The sequence below is a fragment of the Hypomesus transpacificus genome, chromosome 24 (assembly GCF_021917145.1).
Source record: "Hypomesus transpacificus isolate Combined female chromosome 24, fHypTra1, whole genome shotgun sequence".
Taxonomy (NCBI): Eukaryota; Metazoa; Chordata; class Actinopteri; order Osmeriformes; family Osmeridae; genus Hypomesus; species Hypomesus transpacificus.
The window spans coordinates 2,205,155-2,229,919 of record NC_061083.1 but is presented as its reverse complement, the minus strand read 5'-3'; the positions used below and the strand labels follow the sequence as shown (position 1 = coordinate 2,229,919).

The 24,765-nt window shown below is 46.1% G+C and overlaps 4 protein-coding genes across 13 annotated transcripts; 3 read left to right on the top strand and 1 right to left on the bottom strand.

The window, feature by feature from the left end:
- The first annotated feature begins 1,707 nt into the window (after nt 1-1,707).
- On the top strand, nt 1,708-9,438 carry rad9a (RAD9 checkpoint clamp component A). 8 transcript variants are annotated; one of them, XM_047048195.1, is made up of 16 exons: nt 1,708-1,877; nt 1,964-2,040; nt 2,573-2,652; nt 3,885-3,922; nt 5,514-5,589; nt 6,778-6,848; nt 6,951-7,024; nt 7,107-7,155; nt 7,260-7,374; nt 7,502-7,601; nt 7,699-7,805; nt 7,913-8,019; nt 8,213-8,277; nt 8,371-8,478; nt 8,666-8,891; nt 9,042-9,438. In XM_047048195.1, the coding sequence occupies exons 8-16, from the start codon at nt 7,144-7,146 to the stop codon at nt 9,162-9,164; spliced, it is 963 nt and encodes a 320-aa protein (XP_046904151.1). In that variant the 5' UTR covers nt 1,708-1,877; nt 1,964-2,040; nt 2,573-2,652; nt 3,885-3,922; nt 5,514-5,589; nt 6,778-6,848; nt 6,951-7,024; nt 7,107-7,143; the 3' UTR covers nt 9,165-9,438. The 8 variants fall into 8 exon arrangements, with proteins under 8 accessions (XP_046904151.1, XP_046904148.1, XP_046904147.1 ...); XM_047048192.1 differs by adding an exon at nt 2,175-2,322 and having other exon boundaries at nt 1,708-2,040; XM_047048191.1 differs by having other exon boundaries at nt 1,708-2,040.
- A 153-nt stretch (nt 9,439-9,591) lies between these two features.
- tbc1d10c (TBC1 domain family, member 10C) lies at nt 9,592-17,266 on the bottom strand. 2 transcript variants are annotated; one of them, XM_047048186.1, is made up of 10 exons: nt 17,179-17,266; nt 16,641-16,781; nt 16,052-16,151; nt 15,705-15,812; nt 15,435-15,541; nt 14,884-14,998; nt 14,544-14,609; nt 14,172-14,361; nt 13,757-13,914; nt 9,592-13,425 (listed from the first exon to the last, which is right to left on the bottom strand). In XM_047048186.1, the coding sequence occupies exons 2-10, from the start codon at nt 16,775-16,777 to the stop codon at nt 9,706-9,708; spliced, it is 4,701 nt and encodes a 1,566-aa protein (XP_046904142.1). In that variant the 5' UTR covers nt 16,778-16,781; nt 17,179-17,266; the 3' UTR covers nt 9,592-9,705. The 2 variants fall into 2 exon arrangements, with proteins under 2 accessions (XP_046904142.1, XP_046904143.1); XM_047048187.1 differs by lacking the exon at nt 17,179-17,266 and adding an exon at nt 17,090-17,110.
- ndufs8b (NADH:ubiquinone oxidoreductase core subunit S8b) lies at nt 17,089-20,259 on the top strand. Of its 2 annotated transcripts, none has more exons than XM_047048198.1 (8): nt 17,089-17,142; nt 17,577-17,703; nt 18,491-18,548; nt 18,717-18,782; nt 18,930-19,019; nt 19,093-19,265; nt 19,367-19,495; nt 19,800-20,259. In XM_047048198.1, the coding sequence occupies exons 3-8, from the start codon at nt 18,506-18,508 to the stop codon at nt 19,929-19,931; spliced, it is 633 nt and encodes a 210-aa protein (XP_046904154.1). In that variant the 5' UTR covers nt 17,089-17,142; nt 17,577-17,703; nt 18,491-18,505; the 3' UTR covers nt 19,932-20,259. The 2 variants fall into 2 exon arrangements, with proteins under 2 accessions (XP_046904154.1, XP_046904155.1); XM_047048199.1 differs by having other exon boundaries at nt 17,133-17,142; nt 17,653-17,703.
- A 251-nt stretch (nt 20,260-20,510) lies between these two features.
- On the top strand, nt 20,511-23,781 carry ran (RAN, member RAS oncogene family). The gene is made up of 7 exons (XM_047048661.1): nt 20,511-20,570; nt 21,604-21,667; nt 21,754-21,838; nt 22,173-22,298; nt 22,619-22,806; nt 22,913-23,083; nt 23,385-23,781. The coding sequence occupies exons 2-7, from the start codon at nt 21,632-21,634 to the stop codon at nt 23,427-23,429; spliced, it is 651 nt and encodes a 216-aa protein (XP_046904617.1). The 5' UTR covers nt 20,511-20,570; nt 21,604-21,631; the 3' UTR covers nt 23,430-23,781.
- The last annotated feature ends 984 nt before the right edge of the window (nt 23,782-24,765 follow it).

Sequence of the window (24,765 nt, the reverse complement as noted above, 5' to 3'; positions counted from 1 at the left end):
CCTCATTCGTACACCTGCCTAATACAGCCCCTATCTCTATTCCTCATTCAGGAGAGGACATAAGATGTGCATTCCTGTTCTCACCAACTTGTACAGGTGGACAATAAAGTATCCTGTGGTGCGCCCTTGTGGCTCACGGTTTGTTCGAATCTGCCTCAGGCCCTTTCAGTGTTTCCCACAGGATGATATGGTGCGGTGAACCTCGACCCGGGGGTGGTGGGGTGCTCCCCTGGATGAAGATTGTTGTTTTAAAGTTAAATCCATCAATCTGGTGCACTTTGTGAGCAAATTTGAGAAGTTTTTCTATGAACAATTTTGAGCACACTAGTAAGCTACTTTTAGTTGAGAAGATTATCCGGTTTGTCATGCCAGTGCAATGGAGTGACTACCAGTATTATTGTGGAGAGTTTATTGTGATTTTAAATGTATTCGTTGTGCAAGATTAGTTTATTATTTTGTTATGCACCGTACATCCGTACATATCAAGGGATATATAGAGCCTATTAAAAGAGCATTATTACTATCGTAACAACTTTTTTTCATATTTATTGCTATCGAAATCAAAACATTTTCTTACTTACAGATATGGTTAAAACATATTGCCTATTTAAAATTTTAAATTAAAATAATTTAATTTCGGGCCATATTTGGCCGGTGGCCCGTAGTTTGGGGACCCCTGCTCTATGCTGTCACTATGAAAGTAGCATGGCAGAAATGCACCCAAAAAATATATTTTAAATAAAAAATCTGTGTCTATGTGCAATGTTATGTGAGACTGTCCGATGTCACCACCAAACACAACATGAAAGGTCCAAGCTAAACTCATCCAAATCACAAAAATAAGCCCTCTGTGTGGACAAACCACCATTAAATCACAACAAAAGGAAGGCTGTCAGGCCAAATAGTGTCCTAGGGCCAAATAGTGTCCTACCTGACGTCACAATGCCGTTCCGAAGCAAGGACGCGTCCGTCGCTATGCCGACCTTAAATTCCTGAGATATTTACGCGTGCTAGCAGGAAACTGTCATGGTTGCTATACTGGTTACTAGGTAGGAAATTTTGTATTTAGGCTTATTTAAACCAGTTTATTCTACTCTACTATTTAAAGTTTTCACACGTTCGACATTCCTGAGACAGCAACGCGCGCAGGTAGAATACTATACGTGTTGCCTTCCCGGTCTGTTAAAATTGATGCTAAATAAGTGAATTATTTTGACGAAAACAATTAGACAGCTAGCACTAGCTATCAAACGAGTGAAAACTTTAAATAGTAGAGTAGAATAAACTGGTTTAAATAAGCCTAAATACAAAACTTCCTACCTAGTAACCAGTATAGCAACCATGACAGTTTCCTGCTAGCACGCATAAATATCTCAGGAATTTAAGGTCGGCATAGCAACGGACGCGTCCTTGCTTCGGAACGGCATTGTGACGTCAGGTAGGACACTATTTGGCCCTAGGACACTATTTGGCCTGACAAGGCCACCATAACATCATTAACAAAATGTTTTGCAAGTATCACACCACTGGTTCTGTTTCCACGATGTCTTTGCTATCATCAAACAGATGCATTGATTCACAAATAAACCTTTGTAGCTTTGAGGCTTCATAGGTGCTGCCCTCATTTTAACCAGCTCTAACCGAGACAGCCTCTTAAAATATCCTGCAAGACTGGATTTAATTTACATTCCCTGGTAACGTGTTTGGTTATGTGGGTACAGTAGTTATCTACTCTTAGGCAACTAAAATAGTTCAGTCATGCTAGTTGAAGTACACTTAGCACTGGATCTCAAGGGTTGAAGTTGTGAGGGGATAGATTAAATCCTTAAAGGTGATTTACAGAAGGAGATCTTGGAGAAACCTAGATGGAGCCTACTGTATGTATTATCATCATTTGAATTACTCTTTTTACATAATGATATAGATCAAAAATGCAACAGAAGAATTCTTCTTGATCTGAAAGTATGAGCGAACATTTCTGTGGATGACGTTGGCGTGGTGGATCTGGAGGGTTTACATGACAGCCCAGGATGAATAAGGGTAAACTTTTATTTTAATTATGTTTTTTTTTTTATTCATGACAGTCTCTGGATGTTTAAAAAAAGAAATCTAAATGATTGTAAAAATTCTCAAAAAAGACTTATGTTGAAAAATGAAAAATAATATGTTTACAGCATATCCGGCTCTGGAATTTTTTTGCACGCTTTTCACGCCCTTTTCACGCGCTATCACGTGCTTTTCACGTCCTTTTACGTGCTTTTCACGTGCTTTTCCATAAGCGTTGTATCAGTTTTCCGGTCAATAACAATGGAAAATTCAAAGGTTTGTTAGTTTTGTTTGTAAATACTTGTTTATCAATTAATAAACTCAAAATGTTACCTTTGATATAACTAGGCTAGTTGATCTATGTATATTACCACAGTAGAGTCAGGACTATAGTGAAACAAGCTAGAATGAGATGCACATAGCTAATGATGCTAACAATTTACCTATAGCTCAAAAGGTTTCTGTTAGACGATCAGTTCCTGCTATATTTAGATATGTAAAAAAAAATCTCAATTTGTATGTGCAGACAACAGTTCAATGCACCGACTTGTCGATCAACTCTGAAAGGCCAGACGACTGCTCAAACGTAATACGTCCTAATTTACAGTAAGTACTCTACCCCGAATTTTGCAGTTGTATATTGTTTATATTGGTACCACTTAAGATCAAGGTGCTTGTAGTAAGCATTAGTTAATTGAACATATGGCCTTAGTAAGCTTGCATAAACATTTTAATGTTAATAAGCATCTTATAAAGGCCTTATTACATATTAACTAATGCTTATCTCATCTTACTATAAACCTAACCCTAGTGTTACCCCTTATTCATACTTCTAACACTTTTAGCCTTATTCATTTGAACAAGCATTGCAGAAAGGCCTTATTACCTAGTAACTAGCGTTAAATACAAGAACCTTGACCTAAAGTGTTATATTTTCATTGTTTTGCAGTGTTGCATTGTTACACAGTTATACATTCTAACACTATTAACTACAAATTAACTACGCTACAATTTTTTTACACAGGTTTGTACATCTATTGGGTCACATGGCCACATATTAGCGACTTTTTACATATTATCAGTCCATCCCTTCCCATAAAGTACACACATGTAACATTCTCACCATTGTAATGGAAATGTTGGTCATATGCATAGATGTATGTGTATGAAATCTATAATCTTCTATGTTCATTGGTAAGAGACAGGAAGGGAAGATAATTAAGTTGAGTTCAAAGGAATGTGAGGTGCTGATGGCTCTGTGGGCAGCTTGCCCTGGGGGATGGGTGAAGCATTTTATATGGCCTTCTGCCCTCTGGTTACTGTAAGGGGTCAATGAGATAGTTGCTCTGAACTTTGGCTAGAAGGACTGTGTCCTGTTTCATTGTTTGTGTTAATTAAAAGTATTGTTTGAAGATGGTCACACAAAGGACAGTTGACCATTTGACTGGTCAACCCCTGTGGCTTTATTATCTACTGCTCTGGAGAGAGCTGTGACATCAAAGAACTTTGGGACACACCGGAGATGTATTGTTTCAAACTGTCACCAAATTGAGTTAGCCAATCACAGAGTTTGCTACATTGATTGATTGACCTTATAGAATGCCATTTGATCTTAAGTTTATATAAGGCAGTGCATGTGTGATGGCTGACCATCACTCCTGCGAACGACCTGTGTGGATGGCACCTCCTTCGTTGAGACTGATCAGCAAAGCTTTGTTTATGTAATTGTATAGTCTAATAAATTGTATTAAAACCATATCCCTTGACTATTCAGATCTACACAGTGCCACTCGAATTCTTCCTTAACACCATTCTTGCTTCTTTTTCTTTTTTCACAGTGGGAGCAGCTCTGTTAGACCATTCCATGCTGCAATTGGTAACTTTCTCAAATACATTCAAATGACAAACTGCATCCTAAATTTTTGTTTGAACTTCCGCCCATTCATCCAGCTCAAGTTTGATTGACGTAGTGGAAGACTCAAAAAATTATAAATGGCCACTTAACTTGCACAAAGCTGTGTATGTTGCTAAACAACTCTCAGAGACCCTCATTACATAACATGTTTATATGTGACAAAACACTATGCTGAACAAATCCTTTAGCATTTCAATTTGGACATCAGGCATTTTTCTTCCATCTAATAAGACTTTAAAAGTGTTACAATTTTTCTGAATTGCTAAAACACTCAAACCCATTGGCTGAACAAAGGTATCAGTTGCCTGAACTCATGTAGCTAATTGTGCAGTCTGTTGTCAATACCTTAAACCATTTCACATGGTAAAACACAATTTGCAGATCTTGCATAGACTTTTCAGCAAAACTCTAAACACATTCTCATTCTCATAACACATTCTGCACTCTGATGCACATGTCATCCATACTGGTAAACACAAATGGCAACAATCAAACACAAATAGAGAAAACATGTCCTTGACCAAACACAACCACTCGAAATTGATTTCACTTGTTTTAAATGATGTGACACAACCAATATAAGCCAGTTCAGAGAGCAAACAGTTTGCACATTGATCACATGTTTACTCCTTTGATTTTTGTCCCTTTTACTGTATAGTATTGTTTACTGTAGTACAGTGCATTGTAGGCTCTATACTGTACAATGAATAAATGGGATGGACCTGAACATTGTACTTTCCATTTGTTACAGTAACAGTACTGACTGCTCAATAGATTTAGACTTGTTGCAGGTTCATATCAACAAAGAACAAGAGTGAGTTGTGGGTAGTGAGATGCAGGGTATAGTACTCCGATAATTCGGCCGATATGGAAAATTAATGACATAAAAAATCCAGAAACGCGTAACAAAATATAAACAGATTTCCCTAACATTCTGCCCGACTCGTGTTGCCAAAAGGGACGTTGTAGAGTGCCCTTTGGTGACAAACTATGCAATGCCAGTATAGTACTGTATAGGGATACAAGGAGGAGAAAGAACAAGAACAATTGCAAAGAGCAAAGCAGAGTAGTAATTTCTGATAAATGTTGAGCTACTATGATAGAACATGTTTTTGTTCATCAAAAGACAATGACGGATAAATATTAAATTAGTTTTGAGATAACGTAAAAATTTACTTCTCCTTGAGAACTATATGTTTTGAACAATGTGTTTTCAATTTTTTGTTGTATTGTTTACTGACTGCTTGATAGTGTATATCATTTTGATCACTTTGTTTATGATTTGAGAGCAGTGTTTGATTTTGAGCACAGGTAAATCTGTTTTGAGGCAAAAGTTTGATTTTGAGGACAGGTAAAACAGTTTTGAGGCGAAAGTTTCATTTTGCAAGAGGATTCAGAAGTTTTGTAAATAGTGCTTGAAGATGAGGTTTTGTGTTTACAGTTTTGAGAAAATGGATGACTGTTTCAAGAATGTGTTTTAGCAATTGTGAAAAACTGTAACAGTATCACACAATCATCAACTCAACATCTCAATGTGTCTGTTCCCCTGCAGGGGGACTAACCAATGAAGACCAAGAGGAGCTGCAGCGTCTGAAGTGGGGGCGGACCTGTAAGGTGTGCCTGGACAGGTGGGTCCACGTGGTCCTCATCCCCTGTGGACACCTGGTGTGTGAGGAGTGCTCCAGCAAGCTGCCATCTTGTCCATTCTGCAGAGGAGAGATCCAGCACTGCTTCAACATCTCTTTCTCATAACCATGTGCCTGCTAGACCGTTCAGCCCTGGTGCAAAACCTGGTGCAGAACCTGGTCCAGCACCTGGTCCAGCACCTGGTCCAGCGCCTGGTCCAGCACCTGTCATTGGTGTTTCCATCTCCTCAAGCCATTTCCAATTGTCTTTACATTTCCGCATTGTTACAACTATGTAAGAGTATTTTGAAATTGACTGATTGGTGATTTTGAGTAATAAATGGCAATGTGTTTCGAGTTGGCTTTATTTTGTATAATGCAATGTTCTCATGCAATGCACACTTCACCTTAAGCATGCATTTTCTAAATGTTTGTGCTGTGTCAGTGGTTAACCATGTAATTTGAGGCTTAAGGTTCAAATCTCTTCATCCCTTCAATAAGCAAAAAGTGTCTGCTATATTATAAATAAAATGTATCTTTAAAAAAGCACACTTAAGCCGAATCCCAATACTCCCCCTTACCCCTCCCCCTTAACTTATTTTCACGCTTGAACTGCTCCTTTTCCTGGTAATCTTTAAATTGTCCCTTTCGGCCCGCCATACTGGTTTGTCTGATTGGTTAGCAGGAAAGACGCGCGTTATGGCGCCTTGAAGTAAACACAGAGAGCGCCTACCACTCCAGATAGCTATAAAGACTAAAGTACTTGTTGGGTACTACTTTAATATAACCTGTTGCAATCTTAGCCGAATTGCGATATACTAGTGTAGTTGCTTTTAGAAACTTTGTGGATCCAGCCACCTAGCTTGGTGTCCTACTTAGTGCTTTGTGATCCGCCAGCTCGCCACTAGTGTCCCTGGTTGTGTATTCCAGCTACAATTGCTAGATAGTTTGGTTACGTTGGAGTAGTTGTCCGTTATGTCAGTCGTATATTTCTGATACAGTTCCCCTACATTCCACGACGATTTATTTAGTCGTAGTCAGTGTTGGGTTTGACACCCCTGGAGATGGACTGCGTTGTGACTGGGGGCAACGTGAAAGGTAGCAAGCCGCACAGTAGCCACATGAACAGATCTGATTGCGTGTCATTGCTGCATAACATGTCATTGTTGAAAATGGTGTGTGTTTACACAGTTCTGGCCAAGGCCATCCATTCTCTGTCCAGGATAGGTGATGAACTTTACCTGGAGCCTCAGGAAGATGGCGTGAGTTATTACCACACACACGCACACACACATGCCGACACATACTCCCCTAAACACTTTAAAACGTGCTAATAATACCAATGTCTGTCTTTTGTCTCACAGCTGGCCCTACGGTCTGTAAACTCCTCGCGATCTGCGTATGCATGCTTCCTCTTTGCCCCACTCTTCTTTAGCAGGTGAGTGTGTGTGTGTTTGTATTATAGTGAGCAAGAAAGAGAAATATATATATATATAATAACATCTGCCATTGTTGTACAGGTACACCATCCCACGTGGCCATGCTTTCCGCTGCAAGATGGCCATTAAGGTACTGAGAATGAAGCCAGAGTAAACCTGTCCTCCATGTTGGAGACTTGAGTAACTGAAAGAAGTGACGCGTCCGTCCTGTGTCACGCTCCCTCCCTCCGTCAGTGCGTCCAGGCCGTGTTCAGGTCCCTGTCCTCTCTGGAGAAGACGGTGGTGAAATGTCACATGGAGCTGGACGGAGAGAAGAGCCGCCTCACCTTCACCCTGCACTGCAAGCACGGTACGGTACCACAGCCCAGCCTCTCGGCCTTTACCGGAACTCCTCTTGGAGAACGTAGGAGATTTTCTGACAGAATGTATCAAGCCAAATGATGCGTTTCATATGTGTGTGTGTGTCTGTGTCTCAGGTCTGCTGAAGACACACAACCTGTCTTTCCAGGACAGCGAGAGTCTGCAGGCCGTGTTTGACAAAGGAAGCGCCGTCAACGTGCTCCGCGCCCAACCCAAGTCCGTACAACCTCTTTATCTATCCTCCTCTTCCCTCTCTCTCCGCCTCTGGTTTTCCTTACTGAGCCACCCCTCTGTCACCTTCCCTGCCTCTCAGGTTGCTGGTGGACACTGTCCTGCACTTCCCTCCCTCTCTGGAAGAGGTGAGCGTGACGGTGAGCGCTGAGCGGGTGTGGTTCAGGAACCACGTGGACGACGAGGCGGGTACATGTTCCGGCCCCGTCGAGGCGTGCTCTTCTGCAGCCGTCTCCCAGTGGATGAAAACCTGAAAGGACTCTCTTTGTGTCTCCTCCCGTTTCTCCCTCCCTCAGAGCGGTCCAAGGCCATGCTGACCGAGCTGTGTTTGTGTTCGGATGAGTTTGACCACTTTGCTGTCGGGTGTCAGACCTGCGTCACCTTCTGCCTTAAAGAGCTGAGGGTGAGGAAGGGAGAGGGAGAGGGAGAGGGAGAGGGAGAGGGAGAGGGAGAGGGAGAGGGAGAGGGAGAGGGAGAGGGAGAGGGAGAGGGAGAGATCAGGAGCTTAGAGACAGGACAACATTGTTACTTCCTGATTTCTGTCCACTGTCTGTTCAAATTGATCAGTCATCTTACAAAAGCGATTTGTCTTCCAGGGCTTGCTGATGTTCGCAGAGTCGGCTAGTCTCCCTGTCTCAGTGCACTTTGATGAACCAGGAAAGTAAGAACACACACACACGGTCTGGTTATGCTTTAGCATTAATGTCTATTGATCAATTTCGGCAATTGATGTAGTGTGTGTGTGTGTGTTCAGGCCCGTGGTACTGTCTGTAACAGACAGTGTCCTGGAAGTTAACTTTGTGCTCGCCACACTGTTGGACGACTCTCAACCCAGTAACCATAACAACAACAACACAAAAAGGTAACTGCCACCAGATCCATAAATAAAAACAAGGGGAAAGTACAGGATTCCAAATGAAAAGTGTTTCATTGTGTGTACAGGTCACTTTGTACCATTTTCTCACCCAAGTACATTCCAGGAACTGTAAACTAGAAGTCCAGAGCATATAAAGCTGGTCCTTACCCAGAATCCTCTCCTCTCTCCCCAGAGCTCCCTCGCGGCCCCCGCCTGACGACTTCATGAACGACGACATAGACTCTTACCTCATCGCCATGGAGACCAGTGAGGTAGCGGGTCCTTCTGTTACGCGTTGCCCCTCCCCCGACTGCCCTGTCAAAACCCCTATACCAGCCAATAACAGAGCTAGACTGGACAGTGAGGAGGAAGAGCAGGAGGAAGATGCTGACCAGATAGAGAGACCACCCAATAAAAAGGTACGTTCCATTTAAGTGTCATTTTATTAGAACATACCCTTTTTACTACATGATTTGTTGTAAATCGCCTTGTCTAAACTGTAATACTAATTGTCATTCAAATAACACCTCTGTCCACTCTATGCTCCCCCATATCTCCTTGTCTCTTAGTTCCGTTCCCTATTTTTCGGATCCGTGTTCCCCACGTCCTCCCAGTTGACCAATCAGACGATCAAGAGCCAGGAAGTGCTAGCCAGTGACAGCGAGGATGATGCTCAAAAGGCATCGCCGTGACGGACATGGGAAGCAGACGGGATGTTAGGACTGAGTTTGTGTGTAATATCTGATGGAAGTCTGCCAAAGACAGAGATGGATCCCATTGAACATGAACATTACTAGGACTGTACTGACACGGGACTGCACTGTATGGATATTGTTTCTCTCTTAAAATACATTTCTAGGATCTGAACATATGGGATACAGCTTTCTCTTCTTAATATGGTATTTGCAGCGTTGCTACGGGAACCGCACTGACATGTTTTCCTGGGAGTCAGGAAACAAAAACAAACAGCTTTTTTTTTTATTTGATTGGACCGCCATAACGAGGATGTCATAATTATGAGGGAAATGAACAATAAGCACTTCCTGTTTATTTTGGCATGTGTGGAGATCAATGTATGTACACAAGCCCAAGAATAAAACAAACACAATTCTTAACTCGACAATATTGGTTTAATTTTTTCCCCGGATAATCTCATGTGGATTGATCTCATAATACATTTATTTAGACTTCAAAGGTGCATGTTTTGTTTCTCTGTGTGTTTGTGTGTGTGTACTAGAAGTAGGCTTCAGCATGGGAAAGTTTTTGGGGACCACGTGTCTGCGAGGGGTTTCCAGGCACATCCCTGCTGCTCTTATCGCCCTGCACCTGGAAACTCTTCCCTCTTGTCTGCGGCTTCCTCCTCCCCTTCTCCGCCTTCTCCTTCTCCCTCTTCTTTCGCAGCTTCTCCTCCTCTCTCTCCCTCCGCTCCTGCTCCCTGCGTCTCCTCCGCCGCTCCCTGGAGCTCAGCTTCTCCTCGCCCTCCTCCGCGCTCCTCTGCTCCCCTGGCCCGTCGCTGAAGTCCTGGATGAGGATGGTAGGGACGGGGACCTTACCCCGGGCCGGCTCCCCTCTGAGCCTGCGGAACAGGCCGAAGCGTCGGGGGGTGGTGCTGGCTGGGCCCTGGGGAGGGCTGGCTGGGTCCTGGGGGGTACAGCTCTGGCCAGGCGGGGCTGGGTTAGACCCACTTGGAGGTGAGGCTGAAGGCTGGGCGCTGGCAGGGTCTGGGTGAGTCGGCTCACGGTCGGGGTGAGGGGTCTCAGGGATACTCGGGTCAAGGTTAGGGTGGACTTGATTTGAATGTACAGGGACTGGTGGATTGGTGGGTTGTGATTGTTTCGAGGCTGCCGGGGTTGTGTGTGTTTGGTCAGGAGGGGATAGCTGGGGGACGGTGAAGAGGTCCTCAGAGAGCCTGCGGGGGGGGCGTGATCCACGGGAACTGGAGGATTTGTGGAGGCGGAATTCTCCAGAAGGACTTGGGCGAGGTGGGTCATGAAGCGACGGATCCCCTTTAGACAGACTGTTGGGCGGGTCAACAGCGTGTGTCGTCTCTGGGTTGCCAGATTCTGTCCTGGTGTCTGCGATAGGGGAAATATCCCCCTGGTTTTGAGGATTTGCGTTGCCAGGTTTGGGGGAGATGTTCTCGGCCACAGTTTCAATCTGCACTGATAGAGTGACGTCTGATGAAGCATTCTGGGATGGCAATTCAAATATGTCATCTTCTGTTTCTCCTTCAGGTTCTCTCTTGTTTTGGTTCTCCTGTTTCTCCTCTGGAACTCTAGTGATGTCTCCTTTTTCAGATCCGGCCTGTTCCAGAGGTGATGGATGTACTGAACTACATTTCCCATCAGGCTCTGTAGCAGAGGCATGGACCTGGGACTCCAGAGAAACAATGCTGTCTTCCGGTATAATAGTTCTAGAGGTATCTGTGGGTGGCTGAATGTCTGCCTGTGACTCAATGTCGCCCTTTCCTGTTTCAATTTGAGTACGTGTGTCTATCTGTGTAGGATCTGTTGTCTCCTTGTGTTCAGTGAACTCTGCCTCACATTTTCTCTTTGCCTGTGCGCGTGCATCTGACTCCACGTCCGATTCCCTCTCTGTACCTTTGCACATGACTGTATCCGAGTGCGTGTCCGTCTCCGGCTTTTGCGGCGCCTCCATCTTTGTTTCCGTCGTCGCTGGCGTCACCGATTCACCGGGCGTGTCCGTCTCCGCGTCCGCCTCCTCCTCCGCCTGTCTCACTGCATCGGCGGAGTCTGCCTGTGCTGCCTCTGTGCGAGGCACCTCGTGGTCACAGAGTGGGCCCTTCTCTGGTTCTCCTCCAGCCAGGGCCGCTGCACTTCCCCCTGCCTCTTGTGTCTCTGTCTCCAGTGGCTCGCCAGCAGCATCTGTCCTCGTCGCTGTGTGTCCGTGCAAGTCCCCTTCCACCGCCTCCACGTCGCTCTGCCTCTGCTCCCCACGTTCGTTCTCTCCAACCGTGTCTGTCTTGGCTTTTTCTGTCGGCGTGTCTGTGGGCGTGTCGGTACCCTTTCCTGCGTCAGCCCGGGTGTGCGTCTGTAATCCGGGGTCTTTGTCCTCCCTGTCCTCTGGGTGGGTGGAGTTCTCTGCGGCTGAGCCTCTCTGGGGCTCTGTCCTAGTTTCTTCCTCCATCTTGTCTGACTTCAGGCCTGTTTGTGGCTCTGTGTCTGTCTCTGTGTAGATACTTATTTCTTTGTGAACCATGTGTGATTTGGTCTGTCTACTTCCCATCTCCTCTCTGTGCTTCTCGGTCTCTATATCTGTCCCTGCCTCTGAATCTGTGTCTAGCTGTGTACCTGCCTCTCTTTCTATCTCTAGCTGTGTACCTGCCTCTCTCTCTGGCTCTATGTCTGTCCCTGTCTCTGGCTCTGTGTCTAGCTGTGTACCTGTCTCTCTTTCTATCTTTAGCTGTGTCCCTGCCTCTCTCTCTGGCTCTATGTCTGTCCCTGCCCCTCGCTCTGTGTCTAGCTGTGTACCTGCCTCTCTTTCTATCTGTAGCTGTGTCCCTACCTCTCTCTCTGGCTCTATATCTGTCCCTACCTCTTTCTCTAGCTCTATCTCTTGCTGTATTCCTGCCTCTCTCTCTGCCTCTGGCCCTGCATCTAACTTTTCTGCCTCTATCTCAGTCGCCTTACTGGGCCCTGCATGTACCTCTTTCCCTGTCTCTAACTCTGTCCCTCCCTTTGCCACTTTCTCCGAGCCTGAGTCTGACCCTGCCTCTGTTCCTGTCCCTGCCTCTGTTCCTGTCCCTACCTCTGCCCCTGTCCCTGCCTCTGTTCCTGTCTCTGTTCCTGTCCCTACTTCTGTCCCCGTGTCTGCCTCTGTCCCTTCCTCTGTCCCTACGTTTGTCCCTGCTTCTGTTCCTGACCCTGCTTCTGCTCCTATCCCTGCCTCTATTCCTGTCCCTGCCTCTATTCCTGTCTCTGTTCCTTTCCCTGCTTCTGTCCCCGTCTCTGCCTCTGTCCCTGTCCCTTCCTCTGTCCCTTCCTCTGTCCCTACGTCTGTCCCTGCTTCTGTTCCTGACCCTGCTTCTGCTCCTATCCCTGCCTCTATTCCTGTTCCTGCCTCTGTTCCTGTTCCTGTCCCTGCGTCTGTTCCTGTCACTGCCTCTGTCCCTGCCTCTGGCCCTACCTCTGGCCCTACCTCTGGCCCTGTCCCTAACTGTGTCCTCACCTTTGTGTCGGTCCCTGCCTCCGTCCCTGCCTCAGCTTCTGTCGTGGTATTGATCACTGTGTATGTCCCTCTCACGTGTTCCTTCTCCCTCAACCGTCCATCCCTCTCTTCCTGCATGTCCATGGCGACAGACCTGAGGTCTGCTACCTGACCCTGATCGTTCCTGCTACTCTGCAGCACTGGAACCCGTGATTGGTAGAGATCATCCGAGGTAGCACCGTGTTCATGGATGGGTTCTTTGACCTCTCTCTGGTCCTCTGGGGCTTGACAGAGTTGGCCCGTATCGGTTCCCCTCTCCTCCTCTGATGGTTTCCTGGGCGGTGGTGGGCCCCCTTGGGGTTCCTTGTCCCCAGGCGGAACACTGGGCTCCCACATGGCCTTCTCCTCCTCTTCGAGAACGCCTTGCATCATCGCTGGGCTGCTATCCATCCAGCTCTCCCTCCTCAGCCTCTCGTCTCCCTCGCCCCGCTCCTCCCTCGACGTCTCCGAAGCCTTCCTCCCCGTGGTCCACCTCTTGCGGAGGAGCGACGGCGAGAGGGAAAGGCTGGAAGGCGAGCGGAGGAGAGGGAGAGAGAGATTGCCCTTCTGCCTCTCCTTTCGGTCGCGCTCGGCCTCCTTCTGCCTCTCCTTCTCCCACGCCATGCGGTAGCCGTAGCAGCGGCCCCGGGGGTCGAAGGTGGAGGAGGGGCGGTCGTTCTTCCATTTCTCCAGCTCTCGCTCCGTCTGCCGCTCCAGGTCTCTCCCCGACAGCGGCACAGAACACACCTGAGGGAGGGAGGGAGGGAGTCAGATCATAGTTGTACCTTTGGTATAGACTGTCCTTTGTGTATTGGTAAAGGTACTGTATATTTCACGTAAAACACAGCATAGGTATCATATGTGAGTGATGTACTGTCTGTCATATCCATAAGCTTTTCCTATTAGTGTAACTGACTATAGAGAAGGTGCATCTTTCAAAGTGTAAGGCCAACAAGTCTGTTCTCATTGGTCAGAGACGAGCTGTCCCTCCTCCACATGTTCCACTCTATTGGTCCTCCCATTTCCCGATGCTGATACATGTGATCAACCCCAGTGGGCGGCCCCTCCCCTGTCTGACCTCTGAGATGAAGGCGTTGTCCTCCTGCTGGATCTCCTCCCTGATGGACCTCAGCTTCTCCAGAGTCTCCATCTGGCCCTGGCACTCCTTCCTCTGCTCGGCCCGGCCCAGGACCCGACGCACCAGCACCACCGCCACCTGGAACAGCACCCGCACCCCTGGGAGGGGGGGGGGGCGGTAGAGAGAGAGAGGTGACCCACGCATGACAGGGAAAGGAAGTACAAGTTGAAGAAACGCCTTCACGCCTGGGAGAACCCGTCATGGCAACACACGGGTTGAGAGAGTGACGCGCTCTCCGAGCCTTGACAGTGGGGCAGGGACCAGGTGGGGTGCGAAGACGGATGGAAAGACAGACGAATGGGATGGAGGCATCGGATGACGACTCTGTGTTTTTGCGGCATGCATTGAGTCCTACCGTAGCAGAAGAAGAGGTCCCAGACTCGTAGCAGTGTGTTGAAGGGGAGGTGCCGCGTGTACAGGCACATCAGCCAATCGGTGGCGAACATGAGGGGCTCCACCCCGTGTTTCTGCAGGTGCCTGTGGGCCGCGGGACACGCCCTCTTTAGAACCCAGGTGAGGATGGCGGCGTCGAACAGAACCCCCTCCTGTCCAAACGACGCAAAGGATGTTTGAACCGCTTGAGCCGTGTTTTACCACTCCCCTCTTGAGGCTTGGTTGGCATGTGAGTTCACATAGTGTTTCTCGTTTGTCAATGAGAGAATAACACATTTCTCCTCATCACAACTGCTCATCGTGTTTGTGTGTACGTGTAGAGAGACCTCCTCACCAGCAGGGGGTTGTAGTAGCCAGGCAGGTACTGTTCACTGATTTGCACCAGGCACCAAAAGGCTTCCTGCAGGATACACAGTGGAGGACAAGGAGACCGTTTCAGTTGATTGTGTATTCTAGAAACCCCTTTCGATTGGCAGAGGTTATAGCACATTTCAAGCAACAACGAAAAAATGCATTTGAGGCACCTTTAACACTAGCTCAGAATAGTCATCCAGAGATACGTTCTTTATGAACCGTCACCTGCTTGACCCTGGATACTAGTAGGTGCAACGTGTAACACTAATCTCTGTGTGTGTGAATATGTTTGTGTGAATGCGTGTGTGGTACTAGCGTACCTCAGCAGGCATGTTCATGAGCAGCACGGCAGCGACGGGCCCCTGGGCCTGGCAGTATCCCTCCTCAGGCTGGTACTGGGTGAAGGCCTTCAGAACCCGGAACAGACCGCGCTGGCTACACACGCAATCACAGGAAACGGTGTCATCAACATCTAACTATAAAAGGAAGCTTGCTGTGTCTGGTTTAAGTATCTTCAGAACCGGACACTGTATGAAGTTGAACTTCGCCAGATGTATTGCTCCGGGCCCAAGGATGTGCATTGTTGCGTGCAGTGTTGTTTGGATGACGGGTTTGCCACTACTAAATATACAAATATCAAAACGTGTTTGCTTCCACGTTGAGCTGCGTTAAGCGATTGTGCTATGCATCTCACGTGCCACCATCAGGCACTGCACTGGTTAAGCTAATGGAGAATGATTCACTTTGGGGTAACGGGTATTCAAATGTAGGATCCGTTGCGTGATGAAGAGGTGAAATATGAAATGCAGTGGACAGACGGGGAGAAAAATGGCACCATGTGTATTTTGTATCTGTTATTGTTTTCTTTTACCCATGACCGTCCTTGGAGACAAACATCTCGTGGAAGGGGAACTGGCGGTCCAGGTCTCTCTCGATCACTTCCACCCAGGTCTGCAGAGCCTGCTTGGAGTCCAGAGACTGAGGCAGAGGGAGAGACCATACAGGGAGAGAGACTATGACAGTTACACACTAGGATCACACACAAACCACAGTATTTCTCCTGCCAATCATGGTCTCTACCTACAACGTTACAGTGCTACTACAAAGAGACTATTCCCTTGGTGTCTCCTCTGTCTCCTACCTTGTAGAGGTCATCGTTCCTGTTCATTTTGTCTGTGGCTCCACAGAGCAGTGGCCAGCACTTAGCCCTGAGGGATGCTGGGATACCCTTCTGACACTGCTCTTTGACCTGGGGGACAAACACAGGTGACGGATACAGAGCATGGATCATGTGTCTTGTGCTATTGAGCCAATCCATCTGAAACTGCTCATTTAACTGAGACTGAGAATCATTTCGAAAATCACATCTTTGAGAGGGGCAGCTTGTTTTGGCATCAGAAGAAGAGAGGGTGTCTCTGTGGTCCATGAAGGCCTACGTCTCGCGTGGGACACGTCTCGTTCATGCCCAGCCTCGCGGCTGCTACACACCTTGCTGGTCTTCTTCTGCAAGACACGATCCCATTGGCTGATGAGGTTGATCCACTTGGCCTCCCTCTGTCTCACCAACTCAGGGAGTGGTCCCTCGCTCCTGCAAACAACGCAAGCAGCAACACCCTCACATTCATGTAACGTCTCGGTGCCACCCCGTTCCTATGTCTGTTCATGGGGTTTGTTGAGGGCAAACGCCACGTCAAATAGCCACGCTATTTACTGAAGGTGACATAGGCACCTTATAGGTTTTGTCACAGAGAGACGACGAGGCAAAGTAACACAGGAAACAGGAAAACCACACGGCGGTGGTGTCAGGATGTTCGTGTGCAGTTGCTGGGTGACTGCTGCCGACGGACCCTCGCGTGTGCGTGCTGAGGCTCGAAATAAGTGATGCGGGCTTCGAATGCACTGTGACACCGTGCATCTTTTGTCTGTGTAACAGAAATGACGTATCTCTACTAACATTCCCTCTGAACCTCAGTGTTTGTTCACTCATAGGGAGAGAGAGAGAAAGAAAGAATAAAAGGAGAGAGAGGTGTTCCGGAGGGAGAAGGAGAGCAGGAGGTCTCTCGATGAGGGTACTGACCCAGCAGTGAATCCGTTCCTCAGAAGGAAACCAAATCGGTCTGTCTCCATGCCCTCTGTGACCCGTGACCCTGTTTCAGGTCCAGTGCCTTCCTCCACACCCGGGTCTTTTGGGGTTGGAGTGGACGGACTCTGCATGTTCCTGAAGAGAAAGGGGATGATGACACACTCTGTCTACACTGTCTACACTAACTGACAGTCGCTGTAGGAGGGATGAGTTATCAAAATCATTGTTTTGCTACCCCACCCAAACGGGATTGTATTAGATGTCAAAGCGAATGGGGACATTTCCCGCTAATATTGTTTGTACTGTACAATACTATTTACTGCTATGTTGCTTCAGATGTAATATTACTTGCCATAACCATAAGAGGAACAAGTGAGAGTGTATGTCCAAGCAAATACTACCATCACCAGATTCATCCGTGGAGTTCATGCAGAAGTACAAACCTTGTCAACTTCCTGTCTCTCTAACCCTGTGAACTAAGCCACACCACGAGCCGGTAACGTTAAAACTGATCAACTGATCGGACAAATACCTTTAAATGTCCAACTCCACTGATATTTCAGGTAGTGATGTTGCTGCTGGAGAGAAGTGTTTTCTCCTCAGAAGACTGTAGAGGAAGAGAATTTCTCTATGACTTCCTCTTGTGTGTGTTTGTGTGTAAGTGTGTGTGTGTGTGTGTGTGCGCACGCAAGCAACAGATAGAAAAAGATGTAAAGCTGTAGTTTACATGGTGTATTTGTTATATGTGATACTGTGGTAATAACCACAACAAATAGCTTGTGTGAATGCTGGAATATAAAATGATATTCTATTATCAAGAGCAATGAGCAGCCTCACCAAAACTTGGAATTGTGAAGCAAAACTATTTAGATTAAAGTACTTTATGCCACATTTTTCACATTTACACTTAAGTCACTTTTCTCTGTCCAGCCGTCCTTCCTTCTCTGTGTGCGGTTCTCTAGAAGTTCACTAGCCATCACTGATTCAAGCCCAATACTTCCCCTAGTGGCTGTCAACTGAAGCTACGCACAAGGTGATACTCAGCTGGCTGCACAAGGTAAGGCTTACACCTTCAGCTGATTCTGGTAGGCTAATACTTTGTGATAAACTCTGTTTGACGACATTTACACATAATGCATATGTATTATTAGTGTAGTCCAAACTAAGTAGGATACTTGAATGGAAGGTAACTGTGTTTATCAGGAACATACCCGGTGAACCGCATCGATAAATGCGCTTCACTGATATGGAAGTTTATATATTTTTTATCTGAACTCACATGATGTCCACCATCACAGACAGATTTATTTCGTTTTGCAGTTTCATGTGTTTAGTTCCTGAGATAGTTCTCAAGGGTCCGTAAACTTAGGTTATCCTAGCATGAGGATATAGAAAGCGTACTTCATTATTCAATCCAGTTAATGAATGCCATTTTATGTGAGCTATTTTTACTACTGCTTTTTGGGAATGTCCCCGAGCGGAACGTATTTTCCTGACGGCTTTAATTGAAGGGTCAGATGACGTGTCTCTGCGGATTTGGGCCGTCAAGATTAAAAGCAAGCTGGTACTGTAGCCTAGATGCAGGGCAATCAGCTGGCAGTATGTGGAGTACCTCACAAGCTGGCAACATTCTGAAAGGCTGTCTGGTGTTTGTAACTGCCAAGGCAAGATGTCAGGAGAGTGAAGAAAATGAGAGCTGTTTTCTGTTGAATTAAAGTTTCCTTAGTTGGGAAGTAATTAATGATATGTAAGCCATGCCATTCATTCTACTCCTAAAATCATCTCTCTCTCTCTCTCTCTCTCTCTCTCTCTCTCTCTCTCCCTCTCTCTCTCTCTCTTACTAGCTTTGTTTTGCTGTGATGTCTTCTACCTTGCGTGTGCTGTATTTCTCACCTAGGCCAGGTAAGTTGTCATATGGCCAACTTTTTCCTGCCACTTAGAGATCTCGGGCCCACTGAGACCTCCTGTGGTGTGGTTGTGAAGTGGGTAGAATAACCTAGTCTCCCATGCTCATGGAACAGCCAAAATGGGGGAATTGGCTTCAACATCTTTGCTCTGTGTCCTGGCCAGGCACATTTGGAGTCAGTCCTGGTTTAGTCCGTCACTTCAGCTTCAGTGTGCAGAGAGAAGCCTACAGTGAGTGAAATACAAATGAAGAGCGCTTGTATTCACGACCGGTCATGCTCTTATTTTCAAACGACTGCATGTGACCAGCAGGTCAACTGGCAGGTGTGTGCCATGTTTAGGGGAAATGTATGAGACAATCTCCCTTTGTCTAACTAGAGTATGTCAACAATCAAGAACAGCCTACAGACATGAAGTCCATCACGGACAGAGCTGCACAGACACTCCTGTGGACTGAGCTCTTCAGAGGTAAAATACACACACACACACACACACACACACAAGGGTACACGCACATACCAGCTTTCTCACACTCCTCCAGGTTTGGGAATGACCATGAGCTACCTGTTCCGTGAGCCTGCCACCATCAACTATCCGTTTGAGAAAGGTCCCTTGTCTCCGCGTTTCCGTGGCGAGCACGCCTTGCGACGTTACCCTAGCGGAGAAGAACGCTGCATTGCCTGCAAGTTGTGTGAGGCCATCTGCCCTGCACAGGTAGACAACACACACACACACCTTGTACCACATTTCCATTATACATGGGTGATGTGCAGTGTTGCTACTGTGCTCTCTGCTGCCCCCTGTGTTTGCGCCAGGCTATCACCATCGAGGCAGAGACGCGTGCTGATGGTAGTCGCAGGACCACCCGTTACGACATCGACATGACCAAGTGCATCTACTGCGGCTTCTGCCAGGAGGCCTGTCCTGTCGACGCCATTGTGGAGGTGTGGGAGTTTGTGGGACATACAGTTCCAATAAAGAGACTTCCTTAATACTTGTAGGTCTGGGGGGTGATTTAGTGCCAGATGGTGTCAGGTGAAAAGCATGGGTCTGAGTGAGGGAAGAACTGTGTTTTCAAGGCAGGTCACAGGGTTTTTAGTGTAATTTCAATCATATACGGTTGTACACGATGAAACGCGACAACATTCCTCCAGGACCATGGTGCTACGTGAACAAAAAAAAATTTGATAATAAAGTTCTTGCGATGTTCCTGAACATTTGTCACATTCTTCCTTTCTTCTTCCTTAGGGACCAAACTTTGAGTTCTCCACTGAGACCCACGAGGAGCTTCTGTATAACAAGGAGAAGCTTCTCAACAATGGAGACCGATGGGAGGCTGAGATTGCTGCCAACATCCAGTCAGACCACCTTTACAGATAGACAAAGGAATTTAAGTGTCATACTGGAAAATTACTTGGCTCTTTAGTATCTCAGAAATAGCTACTGTTAAGAGAATTATAATAATTAACTCAACAGCAGACCAATAGAGCCAGCATGCACGGGCATATACAAACACGCACAAATGTAGGCCCAGTCTACAAGCACACACATATGCAGTATTAATTTATGTTGAAAAGGTGTGGATTGAATCCGAGGGAATGAATGCTGTGTCCAAGTGATGTATTTTGGTAACTCCTGAAATAAGAAATGATAAAGAGTAGGCCTAATCTGAATAAATGTCAAGTCTCTTGAAATATGAAGAACAGTTATCGAAAGTGTCCTATGTCTCATTTGAAGTGTTTCCTGAAATTGTCATTATAAAATAGGGCATCAGTAGGCTGATTGAGGATTAAGGCTGGCACAAGGCACTCAATTATTTACATTTAGAATCATAAAACAACTGAGGAGCTTATGCTTAAAAAAATATATAAATATTCTTTTTGCCGTTAAATTGTTGCACACAAATGCGTTTTACCGCTTGAGACGATCACATGACATGGGCGGAAACTGACTCATATCCCACGCTGAATCTCCCGCGAACGCAGCCATTTACTCTTTCCCTCTTCGCTTCAGCGCCGGGTGAGTCTCTGCATTTTCCCTGATGTCGTGCAAATCTGAATTCAATTTACAGTCATTATAATCATCTTTTTGCCACACTACATACATTTAGGTACGCAGTGTGTGCATTTTTACATATTTAAGAATGATGATTGTGCTGCCAAATGGCGCTATTGGCTCAGTTTTTGTCTGTTATCTCATGCTAACATGGTATTTTAGCCATTTAGCTAGCTTTGTGATAAGAATGGCTTCCATGCCGTGCTATGGCTAACAGGTTAGCAAGCTAGCGAATTAGCAAGGAAGGCTAGGATCCAGGTCTTTTAATATTGTTGTTCTGAGTTTGTATTTATTTACAGCGAATTAAATTACAGTAGTTAATCATCACTGTTAGTTTCTGGTAATGATCTATTAAACGAAGAACTCTCTGCTTACATTATTCATGAACTAATCAATATATTTCAACTGGCTAACCATGGAACAGAGTTTTGCGTGTTGTGCATTGTTCCAGTCGAAACTAGAAAAGTGCGGCAGCGCGCTGTATGGCGCACTACCAAACTAGCTAACTAGAGCTAAGCTAGCCGCATTTATCAATGCCAGCCAGCCACGTTAGCTAGCGACTGGTTACGTAAACCCCACCCTTCTAATTGTTATAAAAAATTGCTAAGATTATGAAAACTAACTATTAGTATAATCTTCGTCTATTCCGGTATGACAGAACAATGCAAGCATTAAAATAGGGATGCTTTGTACAATAGAGATGGCGTAATGTGCTTATACCGCCCAAAAAAAACAACTTAGCTAGCAGCAGTGATAGCAATATTGCTAGCTCTCACGAGAGCGTGCAGCTCGACACTGCCGAACGTGTTTGTTTTGCAGACTTGCTTTTTTTTTTTTTTTTTTACAACAGCTAATTTTGCTCCTAATTTGCAGACTTGCTATTTTTTTACAACAGCTAATTTTGCTCCTAATTTGTCTGGCAGAACGTAGTGTCCTACCAGGTAATCGAAGCGTAACGTTAGTGAAGTGACACTAATAATTCTTTCATGTGTTCCAGGAGAACACGAGACCACGACAGAACAACAATGGCAGAAGTCGTCGAACCATCGGTCCAATTTAAGGTAGGTTCCCAAACATGGCTAAATTTGATGGCATGTCGGTGAGTAGCAGATGAACTAATATCGACCTGTTAATATTCCTCTCACAGCTTGTATTGGTGGGAGATGGAGGAACGGGAAAAACAACTTTCGTGAAGAGACACTTAACGGGCGAGTTCGAGAAGAAATATGTTGGTGAGTCTCTAACAATGTAAATTGACCAAATTTAGTTTCATATGAGTAATGTCGGCAGTTGATAGCAGAATATATATGTGACTACAGCAATTTCCCAGAGGCCAGTATCAAGTTGTAAAATGCTTAGTCACGTCAGATTGAAGAAGTGCTATGCAGGTGCATCCACCCTAGTGCACCCACCCCCAAGGTATCTGTAAGGAATGTGAGTCATGGCCGGGACCCAAAATGGCCCAGAATTTTCCTTCAATGGAACACAGCCAGCATTCTGGAACTGCAGAACGCTGCATTGAGTTGCTTTGTGTGTTTAAACTTGCCGTCGTCCCCCCCTGTCCAGCCACTCTGGGAGTAGAGGTTCACCCGCTGGTCTTCCACACCAACAGAGGGCCCATCAAGTACAACGTGTGGGACACAGCTGGTCAGGAGAAGTTTGGTGGTCTCCGCGATGGCTACTACATCCAAGGTAGGCCGCTAGCAGAATCCTCAACTTCGGTGTTTAGCCAGGCTCCCACAGGGTCATTTAAATGTAATCTGTCTAGTATTTGTCTTTCATGTCAGTTTAGCCAGACCATATCACTGTGCCCACTTAAGGGACTGAGTTTCTTACCCTTTGAGCACCAGGTTTCTTCTTGCCCCGAAGCTGTTTAAATGAAGTCCTAACAAGGCCCGTCACTAGCCAGCTTCCACAGCCTTTTCAAGGACTGACCTGTCTAAGGACAGCTTGTTGTCATTCCCCTGCCACCCCCTTCACACGTACGCTCTCCTCTCTCCTGTCTTCTCCAGCCCAGTGTGCAATCATTATGTTCGACGTCACGTCTCGAGTCACCTACAAGAACGTCCCCAACTGGCATCGTGATCTGGTGCGCGTGTGCGAGAACATTCCCATAGTCCTCTGTGGCAACAAGGTAGACATCAAAGACAGGAAAGTCAAAGCCAAGAGCATCGTGTTCCACCGCAAGAAGAACCTCCAGGTATGACACGTTCTCCCTTGCGCGTTCTCAGCCGTAGCCACGATGAACGACGTCGCGGCGATTTTGACCTAATCGCCCGCATCTCTCTTGCCCTTTCGCCCTCCAGTACTACGACATCTCCGCCAAAAGTAATTACAACTTTGAGAAGCCCTTCCTCTGGCTAGCGAGGAAGCTGATTGGCGACCCCAACCTGGAGTTTGTGGAGATGCCAGCCCTCGCTCCCCCAGAGATCCAGATGGACCCCTCCCTCGCCGCGCAGTACGAGCTCGACCTCAAAGTGAGTACGGCCGCAACCGCTGCCCTGCTTCCAGACCCTCCTTGTCTGCCTCCTTGTGGCCCAAGTCATAGATTTGCAATGTGTGATGGGAACAAAACGCGATGGCTACTATTGGTTCAAACGGAGCAGGTGCTTTTGTCCAGAGGGCAGTCATGAGGAAGAGTTCTTCTGCAAGTAGCGACTTGCTGCTTTTGAATTTCAGAATGAAACCCTTTCATGTGTTTTGTATTTTGAATTGTAGTGGAGTCACGTAATTATGGGTGGTGACGAACTAACCATTTCTCCTCTTCTCCTCCCCCAGGTGGCATCAGAAACAGCTCTCCCAGATGAAGACGATGACCTTTAACCTGTTAACTATAACCCCCCCCCCCCCCCCCCCTCCCACCCCCGCAGTGACCAGAAGTTGTTGGAGTTTGGCCCCCTTACTGTAAAATCCCGTTGCAGATTTATTTTTATTTTTGAACATTTTTTTTTCTCTCGTTTTGTTTGTGTTTTAAAAAAACTGAAAAGACAAACTTGGTGAAGTTGTGTGTTTCTCTAATTTCACTGTAAGACACACCCACCCTAGTGTTGGCATGGCAATGTGCTACCCATCATTGAGCACCATTCACTGCTCTTACCCAGCTCACACATGCTGATGTAAGGCCAACCAGAAGCACTACGGGGAATAAACTTTGAATAAAAACATTCTGAATATATGATGTTACTGTCTCAGCTTTCATTGACTGTTGAGCATTAAAATAAGACAAATGCTCTTCCAGTCTGACATGGCTGTTTTTTTTTTTTTTTTCTTAAGGTAAACCATGTAGTTTCATGAGAAGCTGATTAGCTGTGTAAATTAAGTATTTAAATGCCTGAAAATACAGTAAATCAATGTGTCTCCTGACGGTGGCAAATACTGAAAATGACAGATCTGCTAGATCGGAGTGCAACATGTTCGTCATTAAAACAATTTGTGGACCTACCTTTGTATTCTCCCCCAAAGCTATCTTATTACTCGTCCATCTTGTGGAAAATAAAAATGGAGCGTAGCGTATGACGTTAACAGACACGACACACCCATTTGGTCCCTTCTCATCTCCAATTGTCGCCACGAGGTGGCAGTATAGTTGAGCTAGACTAGTTTGAGAGCAGATGGGATCCCCAGCTCTTATCAATGACCAGTTTTGCTCAAATTAATCAATAAGGAACACAACTTTAAGAATGTACTTGATCTCAAAATGCCAATGGCTCAATTCACGGCGACATGATATAGCCTAGTTTTGTTCAGCATTTGAAGCAGTTATTTTCCGTACTCAGGCTGCGGTGAAATTCAACAGCAGTCACGAGCAGGACTGTAATAAACCGTTTCCTTATCGGCTTAAGGGAGAGCGAGAGATGACAGCTGATCTGATGGCGTGAATGAGTGTGAGAGGGGAGGGGAGGGGGGTGTTAATGAATGTCAGGCTGCTAACTAAAGGTTGTGTAGGATAGGGCATAAAGATAAATCATATATAGTTTATTTGCCCCCCAAAATTGTGTATAGCCCAGCTACACGGACAGGTTAGGCATTGTCTTTCAATAGAAAGAAGAACCAACACAATAATTCAAGGGCTTCGGTTTGTTTTTAATGTGGGTGGGACAGCTTTTTTTTATAACCAAGGATGCGACCGTTTTCACAAGGTACGCCTTGCAATAACAAC